Here is a 24,184-nt window from a genome sequence, read left to right on the forward strand (position 1 = left end):
AATGTAAGGTGTTGAATAAAGTGAGGAGATTTCAGAAAATTGTCGAACAAATGGGTGATTTAGCAAATGGAAATTGCTTTTGTTGTTTTATAGTCATATTAATGCAGAGCAATTAATTCATCCAAACCTATAGAACTCAAACTTTTCTTTCTTAGATTTTTAAGGATTTATCAGATGCATAGAATATGTAGAATTCCTTGTGCAGTGCACAGGTGTAACTGCTTCTTGGCTCACACACTTTCTTTGGTAAGTCTTTCTGAGTCCCAAAGGACTTAAGCTTTATTCAGAATGAAATAAAAAAAAAAAATATTTTTCTGTTTACCTTTTCAGATACCATTTGTGATTGTATTCATCTGTCAACCACATATCCTGCTTTATATATGGCTAGTTTACAGTTCCTCTCTGTCCTTTTGAATGAGGAAGGAAGAAGACAGCTCCAAGATAAACAGAGTATATGTCAGAATCCAACTATTAGCTTTCTTCTGGATCACATTGAAGGATGCCAGGCATCAGTAACTCAACTTACCGCATTAACTATTCAGGTATTTAAAATTTGACTATGTGATTGCAGGATATATTTTTGCATTTTTGTATTTTGTTAAAAAGGAATGTAGTTACCTAATGAAATTATCAATTGTTTCCAGTTATGAACATAAATATCTTTAATTTGAGATATCTATTACACTCATTTGTGAAACGCATGTAATAAGCTGGAACAATTGCAAAGAAGCAGCTTCTAGGAAGTGCTTTGCAAGGTAATTATCCTGCAACAGCATGGTGTGAAATCTTAGGTAGAGAAGATGATGCGTAGATAGAATATGTTTGGCCAAATACTGATACGCTTTTTATTTTTTTCTGCTTTTCCAAACATGTAATGAGATTTTTAAGGTTCAAGACTTAGTTATCCCCATTGTAAATGACAGCATTGTTGCTCTTAACAGCTGCCTTTGTAAAAATTGTGAACCAAAATGAATCATTAAGCCTTCTAGTTCATTCCCTGACAGTGTAAGATCAGTGTTGTTGCACTTAAGGAGCACATATTAGTGTATTTGCCAAGCTAGTTTTAAATTGGCCAGGTAGCATATTTTCACTAATTCTTTTAGGAACTTGTTGCCCGACATAATATATATTGGTCACAAGATGTTTTTTTTCTAGATACTTATTCTGAATGTTCTGTCTGTCTTAATGTAATCTCATTATTGTTATTTATAGTTTTATATACTGTCCTAAATTATTCTTTTACCTCCTTTATATTTACATCCTTCACTTATTTACAGACTGTTAAAATAACTCTCATTACTTAGTAATAAGAAAAGTTGTATGTGAATTTGTGTCTAATTTATTTTCCCTCACAAATTGTTTTTTTTATCTATATACTCGTTGTCCTTCTTTAAATTATGTGCAGTTTGCCAATGTAACAATAATAGTGATCCACGATTAGAAGTGTAGTGTTTGTCTGAAAGACTCACATTTCTTATAACATAATGTAGCTTGTGATTTCTGATGTTCTGAAGTCAGTGTCTTGTAATTATTTTTTTATAAGAATCACATTTAATACTATTTTGCTATGTAAAACATTATTTTTTTCAACATATTAGTGCATATTGGATGGTGTGACAAAAATAATGCTTAGTGTCACTTCATCTTCTCTCTTCCTATGGTTGTTGAATTCTTGTAGAATAACCTCACTTCTACCAAGACTTGTCCTGATCTGGCTAACATCTATCACACAACCTGTGGTCCTTTGCTGCTGTGTTACACCACTGTGGCTCTATAGCATTTATTGGGGCATAGTGTTCTGTCCACTGAAAACCTGGTGTCTTTTAGGGAGGAGAAACTTCCTGAGAGGATCTTTGTTGGCATCACTGTGTAGGCCACTAAAACTAGAATTCCCTATCTCTTTGGCAACTAATTTCAGATAATTTCAGTGCATAGAGATTTCCTGTGAGGACATGATTTTCAGACACTCTGACAGCAAAACAAGGGCACTTATTTGAAATCCCATAATTTGCTAATTATGCTGTTAGGTTTTTGTATTTAATGGTTATGTATGTGCCTAAAACTGAACTCCTTGTCTCTGGCACAAAAAACACAATTGCGTGAAAGTAATTTGGACAAAGACGTGTTGTGTTGTAAGTCACATTCCTCTATTTTCAAACAAGTATACGTAGCTGATTACCAATCTTCGGTAGCAAAAAGTGAGGATTCTTATGGTGACAGCAGAGAAAGTCTATACAATGAAAAATTAACTGCAGCCAGGCCAATGAAAGTACGTCAGACACTATGACATAGTTTGAGTATCGTAAGAGATACCAGCTTTTAACTTGCTCTTTAACTGTTCAGAGCTGTAGATGGACATTGCATTTTGTTCATAAAAGAGCTCAAAAGATGTCTGGGGCTTTATAATACATGAAAGGGGTATAGCTGCTATGATCCCCCAAAAATGATAACAGAATTAGGAAAGAAACAGCTTCATTTTTTAGAGCAAAGTACATATATTTATTTACTTCCCCCCTGCCATGGTGGTCATTGAGAGGCAGTTGAAAAGAGGAGCCCACCAGATGTAAAGCAAGCTATTAAAAAAACAAACAAACAAACAAACAACAAAAAAACACCCCCCCAAAAAAAAAACCCAAAATTTCAATATGATCTTTCTTCAAGAAAAGCACTCAAGCAAATAATTGCCTAACATAGAAAAGGCTGTGAGAGAGAACTTTCAAACAATCAGTCATCTCCATTAATCATCCTAATTACATAAAATCTACCGAATAGGAACTATGCAATGGCAAATGCTAACTTAGGACCCAGTCTGCAGGTGTGAGTATTGGCAGACCAGGTCCTAAATGAGTATGCATTCTTGCATTCAACCAATTTAGTGAACACACATGCTGACTTTGAAGGGTTTTGGTGCTTTTGTGTATGAGTACAAACTTCAACCCTTGTGTACATGTTTTCAAGATCAGAAGTAAAAGTAATAAGGAAACCATAATCCATACGTAAAGTCTCAAATTTAGGCCCTACCTTTTCTTTCTAGGTATGAAGTTTACAATGTTTTAGAAATGCTGTGATCTCCCCTTCAACTAACTTATAGTATGTGCAGACTATCACAGCTAGATGTGCTGTGGATTTATGGGACATCTTAAATTTATTAAACATCATAATTTCAAAAAAGAATTAAAAGTGTCCATTCTCATTTTAATACTTTAGTACTAGTAGTTTAAAACTATACAGTCTGCTGGCAGAAGGCATTATAAATTTACATAGAGTTATTTTTTCCATTCAACTAGTAGTTAATCATCAATTAATTATTATTTAAGTGTTGCCTATGATTGACATAAATTTTCTTTTTTGTTATAAACTGCAATTCTTGATTACAGAGTAAGGAAAAAATGCAGAAAGGAGCATGCTTCAAGAAGGAATGGAATTTTGCTACTTTTTAAGATAAAATTTAGAAAATAGTAAGGTGAAATTAAAACTTTTAAAATATACAAATTTAGGACAACTCACCTTAATTATTTAATCAGTTTTAATCAGCCACATAATACTTAATTAAAGGAAAATACCCAAGAGATTGACAATGAAATATATTTTTTAATTACTAAAATATTCCTAAGTACTAAGAAAAAATAAAAAATAGCTAGCAACTTAATAAGGCAAAAGCCTTTGAGTGGATAAATGACAAAATCTACATGTTGGGTTATGCAGGATTGAAGGAACTCAACATTTTGGTTTTTTCCTGGCTGGTGTAAATAAGCATCAAGTTTAAACTTCTAAGCTTTTTATATTTTTAACTACTCAAACATCATCTTTAATTTGAAAAGAAACCACCACCTATCAGTATGGAAAAATAGTTAATCTACTTAGAACATTCTTGTGTTGCTGATAGCTTTGAGATTTCACGTGGGATCTAATAAAACCATTTGTAGTCCAAGTGTGAATTTTTATTTTTGTTAGCTATAAATGCAGAACCCAGTCCATGCTTTGGTGCTTTAATTTGGTGTCAGTTGCCCTTATCAATGAGGTTTGGGCTTTTTTGCAAGTCATAAACTTACTAGTCTTCATCCCTCGACCTTTTCAGTTCTGGTTGCACTGAACACTTCAATAAATGATAACCCTAGAGCATACATTGGTACTTCATTGTATATTAAAATTATAGGCAATTACTAACTGGAGGACTAAAGCCAATAAAAGGTGATATGTGTAATGTATGTAGAGGTGTAAAATCTGTGAGGTCCTATGGCTAGGTACTCAGGAGGTTTCTGTCTGAAGTATGAAGTTTTGCTTAAGATGCTGTATTTTTGCGTAACTTGGTTTTTCTTTCTACTATGATCCAGCAACAGTTCTTATTTTACTATATTATTCTGATTACAATGTGTATTTCAGTTATATTGGATGTCAGTATTGGAATGATATTTTAGGGAAAATTGCTAGATAGACAACTTCTCTAGTGAATAATATATAAAGCACAGACAGCTCCTCATCTTTCAACTATCTTGTTATATGATTCCAAATAGATCTTCCTTTGAAAGCACAGAGATTATATTTATGTTATTAGAAATACGGTGATGCTCACAAAGGCTTCACAAAAATAAGATTAAAAACTACCATTTTTCTCTGGTTGGAAGAATATCTAAAAAAAATTATCCATGTGTCAATGATACTTTTATTCTAAAGATTTTCACTGATATTTAATGTCTATTCTTCATCCTTGTGTTGAAGGAAAGTGAGATTGCACTAAAGGCATGTCAGTGCATTGTCTGTGATAGCAAGCCTGAACATTAGGAAAGGTCTGGAATGCCAGGGCTGGAAATTTACGTTTTAGGAAAGTAGAATGTTAAGAAAAGAGTAAGAGGAGTCGGCTTAGGAGCAAAAAAAATTTTTTTTTAACATTTTAATTAGAAAGAATAATTAAACACTTCAATGTAGACAGACTATAAACATGACTATAGAGAGGGAGAACTCTGGATAGGAAAATAGTGATGAATAATGCAAATGAAAATATAGACTGACAACATACTTATAGTTATGAATACTACTTTTAATATGTTCACTTTTTAAATAAAAAAGTAATGAAATTGCATTATTTGTAGGTCTGTGAAAGAAAATCTTCAAAGGATGTGCTGAAAGAAGCTGCTACAAATTTATTGCTGTCTCTGTTAGCTGTCAGTAAAAATGCCCAGAAATGTGCTTTGGAAGGTGAGCATTTAAAAATGTATGTTAAATGATTTATGAATCAAATGCTTGCAGGTGTTTTACATATTTTTTTAAATCATCATGTTTTTTTGTCAAAACAAAAGACCTAGTTTTCAGTGGCATTTTTTGCAGATTTTTACAGAGAAACCTTATTAATAATGAAAGTTTTCAGCTACAGGTAAAATATTATGTTATAGCCAGTCTAAAAATTTGTGGTGAAGTCACAGCTCTGTGTTAGAGTGAGAAGAGACCTGTGAGCTTTTACTGCTAGTGGCATATTCACCCGTTCAGCCGGGTTAGCTCAGTTGGTTAGAGCATGGTGCTAACAACGCCAAGTTCACAGGTTCAGTCCCTGCTTACTGCAGGGGGGTTGGGCTTGATGATCTCTCAAGGTCCCTTCCAACCCAAAGCATTCTATGATTTGTTAGCTATGATTTGTTTGAAACTGGAGATTTTGCACTGGCAGCATCTTCCACTTCTTGTTTCATGCTATGCCAATACAGGTTTGTAGGTGAAACTATGTCCTATGTTCTCAGTTCTGGCTGTACTTGGACATGAACAGACTTCTTTTACTCAGCTTTGTTCTTCCCTGCCTCTTTCCTTATTTCTTCACATTTTACAGTTTAAGTAGGACCTTTTCCCCTTGCAATGCAACATCTTCCATGCCTAAGGTTTTTAATTTGCAGTAGTAAAACAAAAGTAAAAAAACCTCTAATCAAAGGCTTTTTGTGCCCACTACAACACAGGGGAGACTGGTTAATTTGCATTTCTCATGTATCATGTATTTAATACCTGCTGATCAGCCCAAGTGCACTTTGTCTCGGGTGCTTTCTCATTAGTTGCATCTCTCTGTTGGTTTGTTCAGTTCTTTAAACCTATGCTGCACTGAAATAGATAGCCTAGATATATCTGCTCAATGTCTGATCCCAATAGTGGCAGAAAACTCCAAGCTTCAAATCCTATGCTGTATACCTACTTTCTGCTCTTTCCCAGTGTATTGCTGGTCTACTCAGCCCTTGCTTCAATCAGGTGGTTCTTCTGTTGATGACCCACTGGATCATCCTTAGTAAGACCTGACTTACTGTGAAGGCGATACCAGTGCATGAAATGCATCATGTTCTGTGCTAGAGCAGCCTTCACGTCATCCTTGCTGTGATGCAACACATCTTAGAGGAGCTTTGGGGTTCACATCAAAGGCCTGAAGATATCTGTAGTTCTACATTCACCTGTTCAGCTCTTAAGGACTACTTTTTAAGATACAAATACGAAGTCCTGCCCCTGGAAAGTAACAGCCCCTTAGAGCAGCACAGGCTGACTGGGGAGCTGAAAAAGACCTTGAGGTCTTGGTAGGCAGCAAGCTGAATGCGAGAAGACTAACAGCATCCTGGGCTGTATTAACAGGAACACAGCCAGTAGATTGAGGGGAAAGGATTATCTTTCCTCTACTTAACACTTGTTAGACCAAATCTAGAATAATGCATCCAGTTTTGGCCCAGTACAAGAAAGACATCAACAAACTGGAGCAATTTCAGCAGAGGGCCACCAAGGTGATTGTGTCCACCTGTCCTTAGAAGAGAGGCTGAGGGAACTGGCTTTGTTCAACCTGGAGAAAAGAAGGTTTTGGGAGGACCTAATAGCAGCCTTCTCATACCTATAAAGTTTTGAAGAAGAGCCAAGTTTTTCACAGCAGTGTATGGTGTAGGAGGATGAGAGGGAATGGGCATAAATTGAAAGGTGAGAGTCAGACTGGCCATCAAGAAATGTTTCCTCTTTGAAGGCAGTCAAGCAGTGGCTAGATATACTGTGCGGTCTCTGTCTTTGGACATTTTCAAGACCCAGCTGGATAAGGCCACAGGTAAACCTTGCCTGATCTTATAACTGACTCTGCTTTGAGCAGGAGGTTGAACTATATGACCTCTGGAGGCCATCTCTTCCAACTTGAATTGTCCCATAAGCCTATGATCTTGTAATAAACTAAAGACTCTAGATCCCAAGAAAAGAGACTAACTCAACATTTTACACTTTGAGTCACCTGCTTTCCTTTGTCTCATCTCAGATGCAGCAAAACTGCTGCTGCTAGGGAAGAGTTGGGTAAGATGAATGCATGCCTTAACCTCTTGAAGCTTCAGTCTTCTAGGCAGCATCATTGAAGATACCCTGAAGAGTTATGAGTTGCTATCCTCTTCCTCCCAAATCATCCTCCCCTCTCCATATTATCAGTCCTTCCTTTGGGCATTCCTCTCACAGAACTCTGTTGCAAGAGGACTCAAATGTATTCTTGCTTCTTTAAAAAACTGGTTGGGTGGCCGAGCCCAGAGAGTAGTGATGAATGGAGTTAAGTCCAGTTGGCGGCCGGTCATGAGCGGTGTTCCCCAGGGCTCTGTTTTGGGGCCAGCCTTGTTCAATATCTTTATCAATGATCTGGACGAGGGGATTGAGTGCACCCTCAGTAAGTTTGCAGATGACACCAAGTTGGGTGGGAGTGTTGATCTGCTGGAGGGTAGGATGGCCCTGCAGGGGAACCTGGACAGGCTGGACCGATGGGCCGAGGCCAACTGTATGAGGTTCAACAAGGCCAAGTGCCGGGTCCTGCACTTCGGTCACAACAACCCCATGCAACGCTACAGGCTTGGGGAAGAGTGGCTGGAAAGCTGCCTCATGGAAAAGGACCTGGGGTGTTGGTTGACAGGCAGCTGAACATGAGCCAGCAGTGTGCCCAGGTGGCCAAGAAGGCCAACAGCATCCTGGCTTGTACCAGAAACAATGTGGCCAGCAGGAGCAGGGAGGTGATTGTTCCCCTGTACTCGTTGCTGGTGAGGCTGCACCTGGAGTACTGTGTCCAGTTTTGGGCCCCTCAATACAAGAAAGACATTGAGGTGCTGGACCGTGTTCAGAGAAGGGCAACAAGGCTGGTGAAGGGTCTGGAGCACAGGCGTTATGAGGAGCGGCTGAGGGAACTGGGGTTGTGTAGCCTGGAGAAGAAAAGGCTGAGGGGAGACCTTATCGCTCTCTACAACTCCCTGAAAGGAGGTTGTAGTGAGGTGGGTGTTGGTCTCTTCTCCCACGTAGTTAGCAATAGGACAAGAGGAAATGGGCTCAAGCTGCGCCAGGGGAGGTTTAGGTTGGAAATTAGGAAAAGTTTCTTCACGGAAAGGGTAGTCAAGCATTGGAACAAGCTGCCCAGAGAGGTGGTGGAGTCCCCATCCCTGGAAGTGTTCAAAAAGCGGGTAGACGTGGCACTTTGGGACATGGTTTAGTCTAGTCTACCCTTGACTGGTTTAGAGTGGACTTAGTAGTGTAGGTTGGACTGGATGATCTTAAAGGTCTTTTCCAACCTAAACAATTCTATGATTTTATGGTTTTATGATTCTCGAGATCATTCAGCTAGACGCACTCCATCTCGGAGACTGCTAGTTACTTCCTGATATCAAGAAGGTAACAATATATTATGAACTCACAGAATTTGAACATCTGAATCCTTAAATCTCAGTTCAGGAGGGTAACAGTAATCAAGATCATTGCAAGAAAGATATTTTATGATTCATACAATATTTTTGATTATGGATGAACTTCTAAATGTTAATATTTTGTGTCTTCCAGTTGACTTGATAGACAGCTGTATAGAAAACATGAAACTTATTCATGCGCAGCTGAATTTGGATTCCCTAAAGCCTGGGAAAGCACAGAAAAAAAAGGTAACTATGAAAACCAAAAGACTGATACGATAAGGCACTTCCCAGCTCTTTTTTGTTTTTTTTGTTGTTTTTTTTTTTTTCTTGAGGGTGGATACTGTTGGTAATTGTCATTTACTCTGTCTCACCCATGATAACTTGTAGTGGATCTGGATACTGTGGCTTCTTTGAGATTCAATGACTTTAGAGCTTTTACCAACTTGATTATATTACACACTCACTCTCCCTCCCAGAGTTATGTTCCCTAGGTGTCAACTTCCTTTTCCATTATGGAGATGACTGCTGGTTGAGGAAAGTCAGGCAGAAAATCACATCAGTTTGTGCTTTGCAGCTGCTCAGTTACCAGTCTTGGGTGTTACTGGCCAAAGACCCTGGGTATGTGCCGGTGTTTGTTCCCATGCATCTCTCTGGTCTCCAGGATCTTCTTCCACTTGCAGGATTGTTTCTCCAGCCAGGATCTTCACATTCTTCTTTTTGGGCCCATTTCTTTCTTTCAGAGACCATTTATTTTTAAAATCCTTTTCGCCACCAGCTTTTCTTTCCAGAACTCTAAGCTCCTGCTTATCTCATCTAAACAATCTATGTGCGAAGGACAACATGTGATCAGCCTCTGAATTAGTGGTTCTGTTTCATGTCTTTTCATTAATTGGAGGATTCAGGACTTCTCACTTTTAGTCCAGGTTATCAGAATTAGCAACTAACCCATTCTGGTTGAAGCCAGCAACTAGCAGGCTTCTGATGAGAGTTCAAAAGTTCAGTTTTGGACATTCACACACATACACATTCATCTATTTGTCACCTGTCAGTCCTCGCAATTTATTTAGCCTACAACAATATCTAAGAATACAGTATTATTTTCAGACATAGTTGGACTTTCAGCCTTGATATCATGGTGCTATCCAATCCAGCTAATTTTTCCCCATCTTGTTTCCACAAGAATAATTTTTCTGTTTCTCAGGTTTTCTTTCTCGGTGTCTTTCAACCAGTGCTAGCCATTTCGGTTTGTTCTGTTCCTGTACCAGTCAATCTCCCTCCCACCCCAAAATCAGTTCCAGTCTGCTTGCACATGTAAGTCATAGTTTTTTATTCTCTACCTTCTCATATTATCTGGCTTCCAATTCTAATTCTTTTTCTGTCCTGCATACTTGGTCTGGACGTCTTGGTCTCTTGTCATCAGACTCAATTGTCCCTGGCTGTAACTTCTTGTCAGAGTTTCTTTTTACCTCATACTTGTGCTTTTTCCACCGCCTGTACTCCCAGTTTCTTCTCTCCATTCACAATTTCTTTGTTTAGCCTTTTTTTTTAACCTCCCTTCTAGTTGTTCCAGACTCTCACATCACCCAGCTCTTCCTTACCACATCTAGACATAGATTATTTCTTAGCGTCATACAACAGTTTAATAAGATTTTTGTTGCAATCTGCTTGTTTTCTACCACTTTCATCTAAGAGAATTATGAAAAAACAGAAAGTAACCTCTGCTGTCAACTTTGATATCTTGTCCACTCCCACATAAAGCAGAAATTGCAGAAAACATCTTCCTGCAGGATATTTCTGCATTGTTTGAGCTCGATAGTATTTTTCTCTGAGGTGTTGTCACAAACAGACATTAGCCTTGATTTGTGAGTGTGGAACTCTGTTTCATAACAATGAGGTCTTAAAAGAATTTGAGTTTGACCCTGACATTTGAAGGCTACAGTATTTTTTCTTGAAATCTCCTAAACACATTTATTATCCCTTCTTCAAAGGGCGGAGGCTGAAAGGTGTCCTTTCCTGGATATGTCCAGTAAGGTTGAAGTCAGCTGGTTCTTTATATTTCTTGGGTTGAGAGGGAAGAAGCTGGGGACATTTGCTCCTCTGCTAAATGTAGAAGTAATTTAAAACTTGAAAGAAATTGAAGGAAAGGAGCCTCTGAGAAAGGTCACAAAGACTTTAATTAAGAATTCTTTGAAAGAGATTTGCAAAAGACTTTGTGGCAGATTTCCCTGCTGAGCTGGGACTGTAGTTTGCGACATCATATGTAAGTTTGCTGTTCATCATATGTGGTGCCTAATGACAAGCAATCTAGTTTCACGTGAGGGAAGCTGAGACATTGCTTTCATAGTCAGATTTAGCTGATCGTTCACAAAACTGCCCCTCAGCCCACTTCGAGGCACAGCTCTCAAAGTGGTTATCAGAACTTCTTTTCTTTTTCTCTGTCTTTTCTTCTGTTGGGAAAAATGTGTTTGACCTAGCTTCATTCTCAGGGCAACTGAAGTATTTTACCTAATACTCCTTTTCTTTAACAGTAGTTACTGTGATGCTAACTAAAGGCATGAAAAGTATTTACAACAGCCAAGCTTTCAAAAAAACCCCTCAAAATAGGATCTTAGTAGAAATCAAGATATCCTAAAATAAATAAATAAGTACAAACAGTGCCATCAACACAGTCTATAACTTTTTCAACCTCCTAGAAGTTTACACATTACGTATAAGCTGTAGCTTGTGGCATTTTGTAGGATTTAGTGCTATTTGTATTTACTAAATAAATAAATACATATGGAAGTTCTTGAAGGAACATCTTAGAGTGAGCTTGTTATTTAGCTGAAAATGAGACAAACCAGCTACAAATCATCATTACAAATGCATTTTATATGTTTCTTTTTCAACTACCATACCTGACTTTCATTCACTTTTTTGAGATAGACTTTTACTTCATGTCTAAATGTCATCAACTGTACATGGTATGATTTATAAGCAAGCATTGTTCCATCACCTTGGCTGAGATTAAGCATGAATCCTATTTTACATTTTTGTTCCTTTATGATTAATAAAACAGAAATAGTCTCCTTTGGTGAGCAAGCTGATTGGAATCAGATAATATTTCAGAAGTGGTTTAGTATGTTAACCTTATAGAAGTTAGGTCAGCCATCATTAGCCTTTTAGTGTCACAGTACTATCATGAAGATAGATTTTTTTGTTTGTTTGCTTGTATACTTGAATCTCAGTGTAGTACCTCACTGTCCAAAGGTCTGTATTTATCTTTGTAATTTCTTATCGGGTTGGAAACTATTTCCGTAATTAAGGATAGGGAACTAAGACACTGGGAATATAAGGATGGATTGGTCTGACCAAATGTAGAGATCTGCAAGACAGGGCTAGTTTGTCCTTGTTTTTATTCAAGGAAGAAAAATAGGTGCTTCTAGGGAGTGATTCATTTGAGTTGTTTCAGATGTCTGCTTTAGGATGGAACAAATACCCAGACAGTTTTCTCACCCATTCTTCATTAGTTGTAAGAGAAATGGAACTCTACACTACAGATCTCTGCATCTGGCCAGATCAGTGCTCCTAGAAATAGTATCTGTGGGTTATAGAGAGACGATGATGACTCCAAGTAGCTTGTTATAAATGTCTTTAGTATATGTGTTTAAAGCTAGCTGAGATGAATCCTACCTGAGATCAGAAGGAAACTCTGCTGAACAGATGTGATGCAAATGTTGATGCCTTAGATTTGCACTTCTCCTTTGAAATCTCTTTCCTCCTTGTACAAAGTTCATTCTGGTCTTATGTTGATGATCTTCAAATATTTTTTTCTGGATAGGAGGATAACCTTATCAAGCAATTAAGATGTTCTATGCAGCTCCTCAGAAACTGCCTCTTTCAAAATGAAGAATGCAAAGTAAGTATTCTTATGCTGAAATAATGTGAGCACGTTCAGTTAGTGAATGAAGATCATAATTTTTTTTTTTCCACTTTGAAATGATTTTCAAGCTGGCTAAATTTAAGCTTGATATTAATGGCAAGAAATACTTCAAATTTCATTATTATTCCCATCTCCTAAGAATATTTCATACATGGATTAGGAATGCAATGTTCATATTGAAACATCATCTCCCAAAGGTTTCAGATGGCTATCATCCTTTATACCTACTTCTGCTTTGCTTAAATCAATAATTTCGGTTTTCAAAGCATATAACGTGAAAAAAGGATGGGGAGAAAAGTGTGGGGCTACAAGAAAGGCACATAAGAGATACACTTCACATCATAGAAAGTAGTTTCCTCTCTTCCTCTCCTTATTCCTCTCTCCTTTTTTCCTTTCCCTTTCTGAAAGACACTCCCCCCCCCCAAAAAAAACCCAAAAACCAAACTCTAAATAACAATTTGCCGTTTACTTTTCTTTGTCTGAGTTAAATTACACTAATCTGGCAAGGTACAATTTTGGTTTTGTCTTGATTTCCAACCCCCCGCCCCCCATAATTTTTCTTGCTTAAAATCTTGTTTTGAATTTCTCCTTTTCATTTCACATTCTTTGTCTTTTCTTCTGTGCTTTTCAATTTCTTTTCTACTTCAGTTCTTCTGCCTACCTGTTTTTTCCATGGGGAAAATCCATTACTTTTTTTTCATTCTTTCTGTATTCTTTCTTTCTGATCACTACTCTTCCTCTTTCTTTGCTGATACCTTTCACACATTTATTTCCATTTTCTCTTTCACAATTTAATTTGTCTTGGCATTGTGATACAATTTGTGCTACTTTTAGCAAATGCATTGGTGGAACCACAAGATTTCCAGACCTTCCAGAAGTACCCCTATTGAGGGCACATGTTAACATCCTTTTTGTATACAGAACACCATGTAAATTATGGGCCTCTAAGCCATCTGGTTATCCCTAAGGTCCCCATAACTTGGTTGTGCCATAATCTCAGATAAGTTTATTGTGGAATATTTTTCTTGCTTTGATCAGGGGTCTGTAGAGACAATTGCCTGGAGGAGAGGAGGAGGTTGCTGTTGATAACTGAAGTTTTCTATCATTTGCTCTGTAGAACTGCACTCTTCTATTTCCATGCTTTTTGAGTTCCAATAATTAGTTTAGTTGGAGTACAATAAAACTTTAGCATAGGGAGCACTTGAACAATCACGGTTGCAGTGAATAAATCTTTACTTTTGTTTGCATGTCTCTCGGTAATTAAAGTGTGTGCTGGTTTTGACTGGGATAGACTTAATTTCATTAGTGTCAAAGAGAACTGTCAGTTCTGTCCTTACAATGTTTTAAAGCAAACTAATGGGACACAATAGGATAAAAATATGCTTTTCTCACTCTATTTATACTGCATTTTCAAAGTATTTAATAGTATAGTAGTTTAAATTCCTCCTCATGTTCTCGTAGATGGCAGCACTCAAAGCTCATCTTGTTCCTGTTCTGCATTCACTATGGCCATGGTTTTTAATAGACGACTCCTCCATGCAAATAGCTCTACATTTGCTTTGTGTTTACACTGCAAACTATCCTGCAGGTATGAGTGTTACTCTGTGATGTAATACATCAGAATACTTAACCAGAATAATTAAGACAGAAAAGCATAATAAAGGGAAAAGAATGTTTATTACTACCATAGGGGAGAGTGTAAAAACACTGGTCCATCAAAGTCTGTCAGAAGTTTTGATTTTGATATATTCAAGACTTTTGTTCAGATCCTGTTTCAGTCTGTTGGATTTAGCAAGAGTACAATTGTATTAAAGGATTAAATAGTGTTTAACTAAAATCATTGTTTTTGTAGGTTACAATGAAAGTCCTGCCAAACTGAATAGTTTACTACAGAAATATTACTCTAGGAATTTTCTTACAGAGAATAGTGTATCAGTACTTTGTACAGTTTTTACTTCAACCCTTTTTGAGAACATTCCGGTTTTGAAATATTCAATAATCTAATTTAAATCTGTATTAAATTTCTTCCATTTATTTATGCATTGGGCTCAGTAGCTTGTATTTGTATATTTTTCATAAGGATTCTCTTTTTCATTTGAGGAAACCCTTTATTTCCATTGATGAGTAATTATCCCCACTACTAGAAGCCTGTTCTTTTTTCTAGTATGAATTTGTCTCATTCCATATCCTGGTTATTGACTCAGATAATGATTTGCTGGTGGCTTGAAGAGACATCTAAGTATCTGTTGATTTCTCCCTGTCAAGATACCATAAAAGAGTTAGCATGGTTAAAATATATTAACTGAACAGTCTCTGAGCTTTTTTACCTTCTTTTTAAGTGAATGTGTCCAGACCTTAAATGAGCTTGTGATGCTTTTCTTTATAAAGATTTTTTTTTAATATGGACTGTATTAGTCAACCACAGGATATAAAATTAAAATGTAATGTCCTGTGATGTACTGGAAATCAAACTGAAGTTCTTATTGTCTTGTTCCTTAACTCTGAGTGACTCTAAGCTGCATTTTTATCTTCCTTGCTAATAAGGGAAAGTGGTTTTAGATTAATCATATTTTTCTCTTCAGAATAGTTGGCTTGAGAAGTGACCCAAACTTACCTATTCTGAACTGGTTAACCGCTTCCTTTCTGTGTAGTCAGACAAGAAATGCATGTAGACGTTTGTAAGTTAAAAGCTGTCTCATTTTTATGTATTTTTGCCATGTAAAAAGTTAAGTTGTTGCAGATGGCAAATGCCACTAAATGAAAAGGTGTATATGCATATTTGTGCACAAACATCATGTTGGTAACTTAGTTGTTCCCTGCAGCTATATTGATTTGAGCTTGTAGCTCTGTAGCATAGGATTTTGCATGCTACTGGGGTACAACGTAATGACAGGCGCAGACAGCACTTTTATTTCTTAGAAAAATATTTTAAGAAACTTATTAAACCTTTCAGATATATAGACACCTCTTTTTCTGAACCAGTTTCAGAGGGTCCCTTCAGATTCTGTTGCCAAATAATTGTAGAATGCCTTAGATGCAATGTCCTGGTTTTTAAGGAGACTTTCTGAGACAGAGCAATGGCTTCTCTTTAACAGCAGAGTCACTTCTTAGATTTTAGAACAGTAGGAGAGTAGATGCTTATTCCAGTAAACTGCATGTCCCATTGACTTCACTGTGGTTCAAAGGAGAAAAAAAAACCCCAAACAATCCTTTCAAAAGTCCCATCTCAATCTTTGAGCTGTTAGACTGCTCTTTCTATAGACTTTTATTTTTTTAATGTATATGTGCATTTCTCATATGATAACTGGTTCATTTCTTTAAGGTTGTGCTTCACTTTGTTGGGCCAGTGGTGGACAATCATCACTTCCGTCTGCACGAAGTGCAGCTGGCAATTCATTAATGCATAACATCTTGAAATTGGCTTCCCAAGTGTCAAACGATAACAGCCCAATTCAGCAGGTGGTCTTTTGTCTTCTTTCTAACCTTGCTCTGTCTCATGACTGTAAAGGCATTATTCAGAAGGTAAGTAAATAATATTCTTGATTTTAACAATGTGATGGATGCATTTTCCTTTTTAATAAACCCTCATATTGCAATATGGAGTGCCCTGTGATCATACAGAGATGCTTCTGCAGGAATCAAAAGCATTGTGTCTTCTCAGTTAGCTGTGTTACTGTTCTCTAAGTGAAGTGTGTAATTTGGTCATATTTATAGTCCGGACAGAAACAGCATATGGAACTACACAACTTTTGCTAGAGCTTTTTAGAACCTCTCAGTTTCAGTGGGGTGTAAAATTTTTAATACACATATATATTGATAGCAATCACTAGTGGATCATGAAAGTGATCTAACAGAATCTGTTAAAAGATCTATGAAAGTGAGCACAGAGTAGAACAAACTGCATGCGAGTAAACAAGAAATTTAAACATTGTATAAACCATTTGGTATTCTGTGTGAAACATAATCTTTATAAAAATTATAGTTTTAGAGATGTCCTACAAGTCAGTAATTGTCTGTTAGGTAGAAATCTATTCTTATTATATAAATGTAAGTACCATCTTTTCCCTTTTTAATTTGTATATTGAATGATCCTTATTCTTATTTTATCACACGTCTTTTGAAAAATCTGTTTCTTTAAATTTAAACTTTGATCATTTAAATAAATTCAACGCCTTGAGACAAGAAGTCAAACCATGTGGAAAACCAAGTGTAGTGGTGATGTGATAAAGCTAGCTAGCACAAAAGACATTATAAAAAGTGTGTTTGTTTTTAGCATCTTTTATTTAATAATTAAATAAAAGTTTAATAATTACAACAATTTCTTTCAATTTACATTAACAACATTCTGTGCTTGGACCTAATTACCTGTTAGAAAAGGCAGGGGGAAATATGATCTTTTTGTGGTGCTAATTATGTAAAATCTGGTCATACAGTTACAAAATTGCTGATACTCAAATTTTGTGATAGAAACGAAGAGTTTGAGATCTTTTCTATGGTTCTGTGAATGGTTTTGGCTTTTGCTGTCTTCAGGGTTTCAGTCTAGTGTGATAGTACTTAGTCTTCATTTTCTCTTCTGAGCAGTGCTTTCGTAAGTGTAAGCAATGCTGAATTACTAATTCCATCTGTGAAAATTAAATTACCAATATTATATTCATGTAAAGAAAACGACAGAGTTTGTATCCTGGATTGTTTGCTTTCAAACAGATGCCTGTATGTGTTGTTGAGGGTCACTGAGGTTGGGAATATTTAATCAAGGACTTTTTTCATCATAGGAATGTTATGTTAGAATATCTCCCTCTTGCAACAGGCGAATAGATTTTCACCTGCTCAGAATCTCCTTAAGGTGGAGGCAAACCCTGAGATTGGAAAGTGGTAGTGTATGCCATGTCAATATACAGATCTTTTTCTTCAAAGCTTACAAAAATAGGGGTCATTACTATGGCTGTCAGTGAAGGGGTGGGGAGGGCTACTATAGATCCCTATGGGCCCCTTCCATCTCGAGATATTCTGTGATTCCATGGTATCTTTAACATTTGCTAATAACACAAGCAATAATAAATAAGGAATCAAGAATACATTAAGAAGGTAATGCATTGATTCAGTTAAATTGCTTCTAGCTTATTTTTGGGCAGAAATGCTAAGTGCAAAGCAAAAAGCTTATGTAGTGGTGGGAATTAGCTTTTAAAGAAATATATTGTGTTGGGTCAACTTTTGTTTATCTACACTGCATAAATTATTACAGAAGAAAATATATTTTACCATATTAACTTTTTAACCAAGATGTGGATTCTTTTTTGTATGTAATTCTTTCAAAATCCTTGATTAGTAATGGTTTCCCTGAAATATGTAAATGAAACATTAGTACTAGTTTCTGGTCAAGTATGCAGATTGAAAGCTCAAACAGCAGTGAACAAACCATGGAATACTATAAATTCTAACATCCTTTGCCTTCCTTCTGACAGAGTAAGTTCCTGCAGAACTTTTTGTCTATTTCATTACCAAAAGGAAGTCATAAAATTCCTGGTAATGTGTCTACTCTTTGGCTAAAGCTGCTACTGAACATATCTTTTGGAGAAGATGGACAGCAGATGATCATGAAGATAAATGGGTGTTTAGACCAGATTGTGGAAATGTGTAAATACAAACATAAGAGCAGCCAACATCTAGCACTTCTCATTCTGCATAACATATGTTTTAGTCCAACTAATAAACCAAAGATATTAGCTAATGGTAAGTATCTAAAGGGTATATAACAAGCTATTTTATGCTGAGAATATTGTGTCTTTCAGAATACCGTATTTTCATTGTAATTTCGGTTACTGACCAAGAACTCAATAGTTATTCAGAAAAGCATTTTTATAAAAAATATTTTCATAGAATTATAGAACATATATCTTGGCAGAAAAGCAATTAAAATAAGAATGTGTAGCAAAAGGAAAAGCAAATAAATAGTTTAAAAAAAGAATCAAAATTTATTGTGAGACTGATCATTTGAATATAGTAACACATTATGAATTGAAGGTTTCTTGCCGCTTTCTCGAACAGTTTTTCAGGGGGGGTTTGAAGGATTCCTTGTGTCAGTCAGTTTGAAATAACTTACTTTAGAAATATTTTTTAAAATATTTCTGCCATGGAAGTTCCTATCTTTCAGTTGGACAAAACCTTATGAGCTCCTGCAAGTCATGGATGTTGAGACAAACTATTTTATGTTCTGTCATGTGCGGAAAACATTTATGATAATGATAAAGTTATGATCATGGCATATATATTTAGTGTAACAACATGCACAGAACTTTTTTTCTCAGTTGTTTGTAAAAGGCAAGTTTCTTTCCCCCACTTAATTGCAGAGGAATGCAAGGCTAGGAAATTAAGGCACCTACAGTGTGGTAGAAAATATTTCTCATTTGTTACAAATCATCTACATAATAAGTACTAAGGAAAATAGAAACATCTTAATTTCTATCCTGATGTGGCTCTAATTGTGGCTATTGGGAGTTATAAAACAGTTTCATGGCTTACTCAGTCCCCATGCATAGCTAATGGCTGTACGTAACATGCATGTTTTATTACTGATGGCTTAATTTTTAACATTGCTTGGTTTGGTTTTGTTACATTCTTTTTAACACTTCTTTCAATGTAGTCTGCCACTTTTGTGAGCATATTTAAATTTAATTAATCTGATAATAAAGTTTGTGTAATTCCTCTGCCATACCAATACTTGTCGTAGAAATAAGTGTACTTCAAGCATCAAAATACTGAGATGTGTAAATATATTTCTATGCTTTTGATGATATTTTCTAGGTTAGTTTTTTTTATTTTTCTCATTAGATAAAGCAATTGCAGTACTATCTGCCTGTTTGGAAAGTGATAGTTGTGCTGTTCAGAGAATAGGAGCAGCTTCACTTTGGGCTTTGCTTCACAACTATCAGAAGGTAAGTATTTGAGAAATACTTGAAAAAATTGCAATGTTGATTTTATTATGCTGTAAACAATACAGTAATCTTCAAGTAAATAAAAATAAAGTTTACAGCAGCAGTTCCATTTTATTATTTTAATCACATAGCTGCTCAGGCTAGGAGCTTAAACAACATGGTAAGTAAGCAGCTTGTTCTCTGTGATTTGTGACTGCTTATATAAATGCAGTCTGTATGATGATACAGTCATATGCCAATTCTAAAATTCCTGCATCTCATGTTCTGCTGAATTATTGTCATTTTCTGAACTTTGCTGTTAAAGTGTGAACATGTGGGGAAGAAAGTCAAGTCATTGTATTTTGTGTGTTCGTGTGTGCTATAGGCAAAAGTGACTTTGAAGAATCCATCAATAAGGAGAAGAATAGATGAGGCTTATTCTTTAGTGAAGAAAAGTAAGTCTTCGTTCCAACTAATGCCAATTCTTTATTTTTCCATGCAGTAGATCATTAATACATTGCAATTTTTGTTGTGATACAAGTTTTTGAAAGGATACTTTTGTCTCTAAAATCATGAGTAGTAATATGCTTTATGGTTAGGCATCTTATAAATACAGATATAGAAAAATGCCTCTTGGTTAACAAATTATAAATAAGACCTCAGGTAATTGCTAAGGTTAGTTTAGGTTGTAAGAATAAGTCTGATGGGGCTTGCAGCAAAATACTTTCTTTGTACAGTACACTTCTGTGTTAATTTTTAAATTTAGTGATAAGAAAAATTGTTCATATAGCATTGACTTTGCTTAACAGTGCTCAGCCTCACTGTGTTCAGCCACACAGAGAAGGGATCAGAACAGATGATTGTGCCAGTCTTAAAATACTGTACCATGAGTTGGCTGACTTTCTGAAAGCTTCAGTTTTTTGCACAAGTAACTGAACATAACTAATATTTGAATAGCTTTTGTACGATAGGTTGCTATCTCCAGCTCCAGAGCATTCATTTTGAAAGATGTTCAAACACTGGTGTGTAGCTGGAGCTTCAGTAGCTAATAATGGGGTTTATTGGTTGTTAGTCACATCAAGACTCTGATCTTGCAAAAACATGCAAATGTTTTGTTTTAAGCCAATGAGTTTTCCTGCTAATTTTAATTGCTCTATAGATGTACTCAAATAGGTTTATGAATTGAAGGGCTTATTATACCGAGTTCCAGTAGTATTTTGCACAACAGTATTGCCACAAAATTTCTGCCTACTTTGAACACTGTTTGTCAGTATCCTAATAAGGAGGAGATGTATTTTTGCTAGAACATGTCATGATAATTCTTTCTGTACTGTCACCCAGATCCATTGGTTTTGTCAGTGTACTGTTGTTTCAAACTCATCCTTTACTAAGTCAACCATTAAAGATAATATAATGCAACATTTCATGTACTGATAGTGTGTTAATAAATAGGTAAGTTTGTGTTCTTTACAGCATGACTACCACTGATAAGAGACTTTCCAAAATACTATGTTGAATCAACAAGGTAGAAATGCAGCTTTTACAGACTAACACCTTGTTGCTTTGATCCCTATTTATTTATGTACTACTTCAGAACATAAAGTCCTAGACTGAAAGATTGATTTTTAATTCAATAAACATTTAAATATCAAAATATTGAGTATGAAAGATTTTATGCAACTGTACTTGTTACAGTTTACAGTCATGTGAAGTGCTCATCTATATTTTCCTACATTAAGGTTCTCAACTAGCCTACCCTATCAAAGCTTTGATCACTTTACAGTGATAATTGGGGTAAAATGGTAGATTGTCCTTCTGAGTACAAGTGGGGGAATTTTTCAACATGTCTATTGTTATTTTTCATTGCCCACTTTGTCCTACCAAAGGAGAAGTTTTGGCAAGAACAAGGTGTGACCTCATTGTAACAGCATAATCAAAAGGCAGTTTTTAGTTTATTTGTTACAACTAAACAGGGACTTCAAAAGCTGCTAAAAAACCTGGACTTCTTAAAAACAGAACAAAACAGACATTGCAACATCAAGTATTTTACTTGATTTGCTACTTATTATGTAGACATTAAGTTCATATAGTAGCATGAATTCTAGCAAGGCTTTTGATACAATCTTTGGAAAAATAAGTTTGTATAAAGAATCAATGAGGAGTTCAAATCTTGTTTATTCTTCCTTTTAGCTACTCCACAGGCAGAAGAAAATGAGCTACATGCCTACTATTTAAAATGCTTAGAGAATATAGTGCAGCTTCTTGATTGTTAATGATCATCAGATGACTTCTCGTGTTGAAATTGGACAGCTTATTCAATGGGAGCCTGAAATTTAAAGAAAACACTTCAATTCATGGGTACGTGGCAGCAGCATACGTGCTGTGGAAGCAATTTATAAAGCCTTTGAGGAATGAGTTCATCACTTTGAACCAAAGAAATTGCACTAAATGTGGTTCAAACTATTTGTACTGTAATCCCAATGGGAAATTGTAATAATGCTACTGTGTAAAGTATGTATGCAGAAGAAGGAATGTAGAGAGGAAAAGGATGTGAAAAATCAGTATTTTTCTTAAATTATCCATTGAAATTGTTACTGTAAAGTATTAGAATTGCTGTTTTGGGTTGGTCTTAATAAAGGAGTTTTTAATTGAGATCAGCATTTGTTGTCAGTGGATTCTAATTTGTAATGTTGCAGGTGGGCACAGTGCATACTTAGATTCAAGAACTGAAAATGTTGGCAGTCCTGTTGTGTTATACCTATTAGGTATAGAAGGGCAAGGTGTGTGTTTTAGTTTTGAAGGAGTTATAAGTTCAAACTGCTGCATTTTTTAAGATGCTAACAATTGAAAAAGAACTCTCAATTGCTAATATTACAGGTGACAGTTATGTTAACATAGCAGTTTATTCAGGATGTGAGGTATGTGCATCAGTTTTAGAATCATAGAATCCTTTGGGTTGGAAAAGACCTTTAAGATCATCCAGTCCAACCATTAACCTACACTACCAAGTCCACTCTAAACCAATCAAGGGTAGACTAGACTAAACCATGTCCCGAAGTGCCACGTCTACCCGGTTTTTGAACACTTCCAGGGATGGGGACTCCACCACCTCTCTGGGCAGCCTGTTCCAATGCTTGACTACACTTTCCATGAAGAAATTTTTCCTAATATCCAATCTAAACCTCCCCTGGCACAGCTTGAGCCCATTTCCTCTCATCCTATCGCTAGCTACCTGGGAGAAGAGACCAACACCCACCTCACTACTACCTCCTTTCAGGGAGTTGTAGAGAGCAATAAGGTCTCCCCTCAGCCTCCTCTTCTCCAGCCTAAACAGCCCCAGTTCCCTCAGCCGCCCCTCATAAGGCCTGTGCTCCAGACCCTTCACCAGCTTTGTTGCCCTTCTCTGAACACGCTCCAGCACCTCAATGTCTTTCTTGTATTGAGGGGCCCAAAACTGGACACAGTATTCGAGGTGCTGCCTCACCAGTGCCGAGTACAGGGGGACAATCACCTCCCTGCTCCTGCTGGCCACACTGTTTCTGGTACAAGCCAGGATGCTGTTGGCCTTCTTGGCCACCTGGGCACACTGCTGGCTCATGTTCAGCTGCCTGTCGACCAACACCCCAGGTCCTTTTCCATGAGGCAGCTTTCCAGCCACTCTTCCCCAAGCCTGTAGCGTTGCATGGGGTTGTTGTGACCGAAGTGCAGGACCCGGCACTTGGCCTTGTTGAACCTCATATAGTTGGCCTCGGCCCATCGGTCCAGCCTGTCCAGGTTCCCCTGCAGGGCCATCCTACCCTCAAGCAGATTGACACTCCCACCCAACTTGGTGTCATCTGCAAACTTACTGAGGGTGCACTCAATCCCCTCGTCCAGATCATTGATAAAGATACTGAACAAGGCTGGCCCCAGAATAGAGCCCTGGGGAACACCGCTCGTGACCGGCCACCAACTGGACTTAACTCCATTCATCACTACTCTCTGGGCTCGGCCACCCAACCAGTTTTTTACCCAGCGAAGACTACGCCCATCCAAGCCATGGGCTGCCAGCTTCCCAAGGAGAATATTGTGGGAGACGGTGTCAAAGGCTTTGCTAAAGTCCAGGTAGATGACATCCACAGCCTTTCCCTCATCTACCAGGTGGGTCACCATGTCATAGAAGGAGATCAGGTTGGTCAAGCAGGACCTGCCTTTCGTGAACCCATGCTGGCTGGGCCTGATCCCCTGGTTGACCTGCACTTGCCTGTTGAGTTCGGTCAGTATGAACTGCTCCATAATCTTTCCCGGCATCAAGGTCACGCTGACAGGCCTGTAGTTCCCCGGGTCCTCCTTCTGGCCCTTCTTGTAGATAAGTTAGTTACTTAGTTAAGTTTTAGTTAGTTACATTGCAACATCATAGAAATTATTTGAGACACAGTCTGTTGGTTTCCAATTTATAAACTCTTCAAATATTTTCCTTTGAGGAAAAAACTAGTCAGTTATCCAGGCCTGTGTTTTCTTTGATCTGCTACTTGTAACTTTTGTCATAATTTTTTCAGTATTCTGTGCTAAATGAGTTTGAGAGAAAAATACATTGATGCTTGAGCACATGACAGTTTTGCTGAACATGCTTCTGAAATGTCTAGCAGGGTGTTTAGATTTTCCCTCACCACATAAAGTTTTTGGTTTATGTCAGGGACAGATAAAAGTGAGAAAATAGAAAGCAAAAC

General features: G+C 36.9%; 1 protein-coding gene across 3 annotated transcripts in view; it reads left to right on the plus strand.

Annotated features, from left to right (window-relative positions):
- Nucleotides 1–22,013, plus strand: part of RTTN (rotatin) — a 93,080-nt gene extending 71,067 nt beyond the window's left edge. For all 3 annotated transcript variants that reach the window (XM_075705293.1, XM_075705295.1, XM_075705296.1), the window contains 10 exons: nucleotides 331–542; nucleotides 5,091–5,196; nucleotides 8,794–8,888; nucleotides 12,463–12,540; nucleotides 14,026–14,152; nucleotides 15,887–16,086; nucleotides 18,027–18,294; nucleotides 19,393–19,496; nucleotides 19,861–19,930; nucleotides 21,666–22,013. In XM_075705293.1, the coding sequence (XP_075561408.1) occupies nucleotides 331–542; nucleotides 5,091–5,196; nucleotides 8,794–8,888; nucleotides 12,463–12,540; nucleotides 14,026–14,152; nucleotides 15,887–16,086; nucleotides 18,027–18,294; nucleotides 19,393–19,496; nucleotides 19,861–19,930; nucleotides 21,666–21,748 (1,343 nt within the window). In that variant the 3' untranslated portion in view covers nucleotides 21,749–22,013. The remainder of the gene's footprint in view (nucleotides 1–330; nucleotides 543–5,090; nucleotides 5,197–8,793; nucleotides 8,889–12,462; nucleotides 12,541–14,025; nucleotides 14,153–15,886; nucleotides 16,087–18,026; nucleotides 18,295–19,392; nucleotides 19,497–19,860; nucleotides 19,931–21,665) is intronic.
- The last annotated feature ends 2,171 nt before the right edge of the window (nucleotides 22,014–24,184 follow it).

The sequence above is a fragment of the Pelecanus crispus genome, chromosome 2 (genome assembly GCF_030463565.1).
Source record: "Pelecanus crispus isolate bPelCri1 chromosome 2, bPelCri1.pri, whole genome shotgun sequence".
Lineage (NCBI taxonomy): Eukaryota > Metazoa > Chordata > Aves > Pelecaniformes > Pelecanidae > Pelecanus > Pelecanus crispus.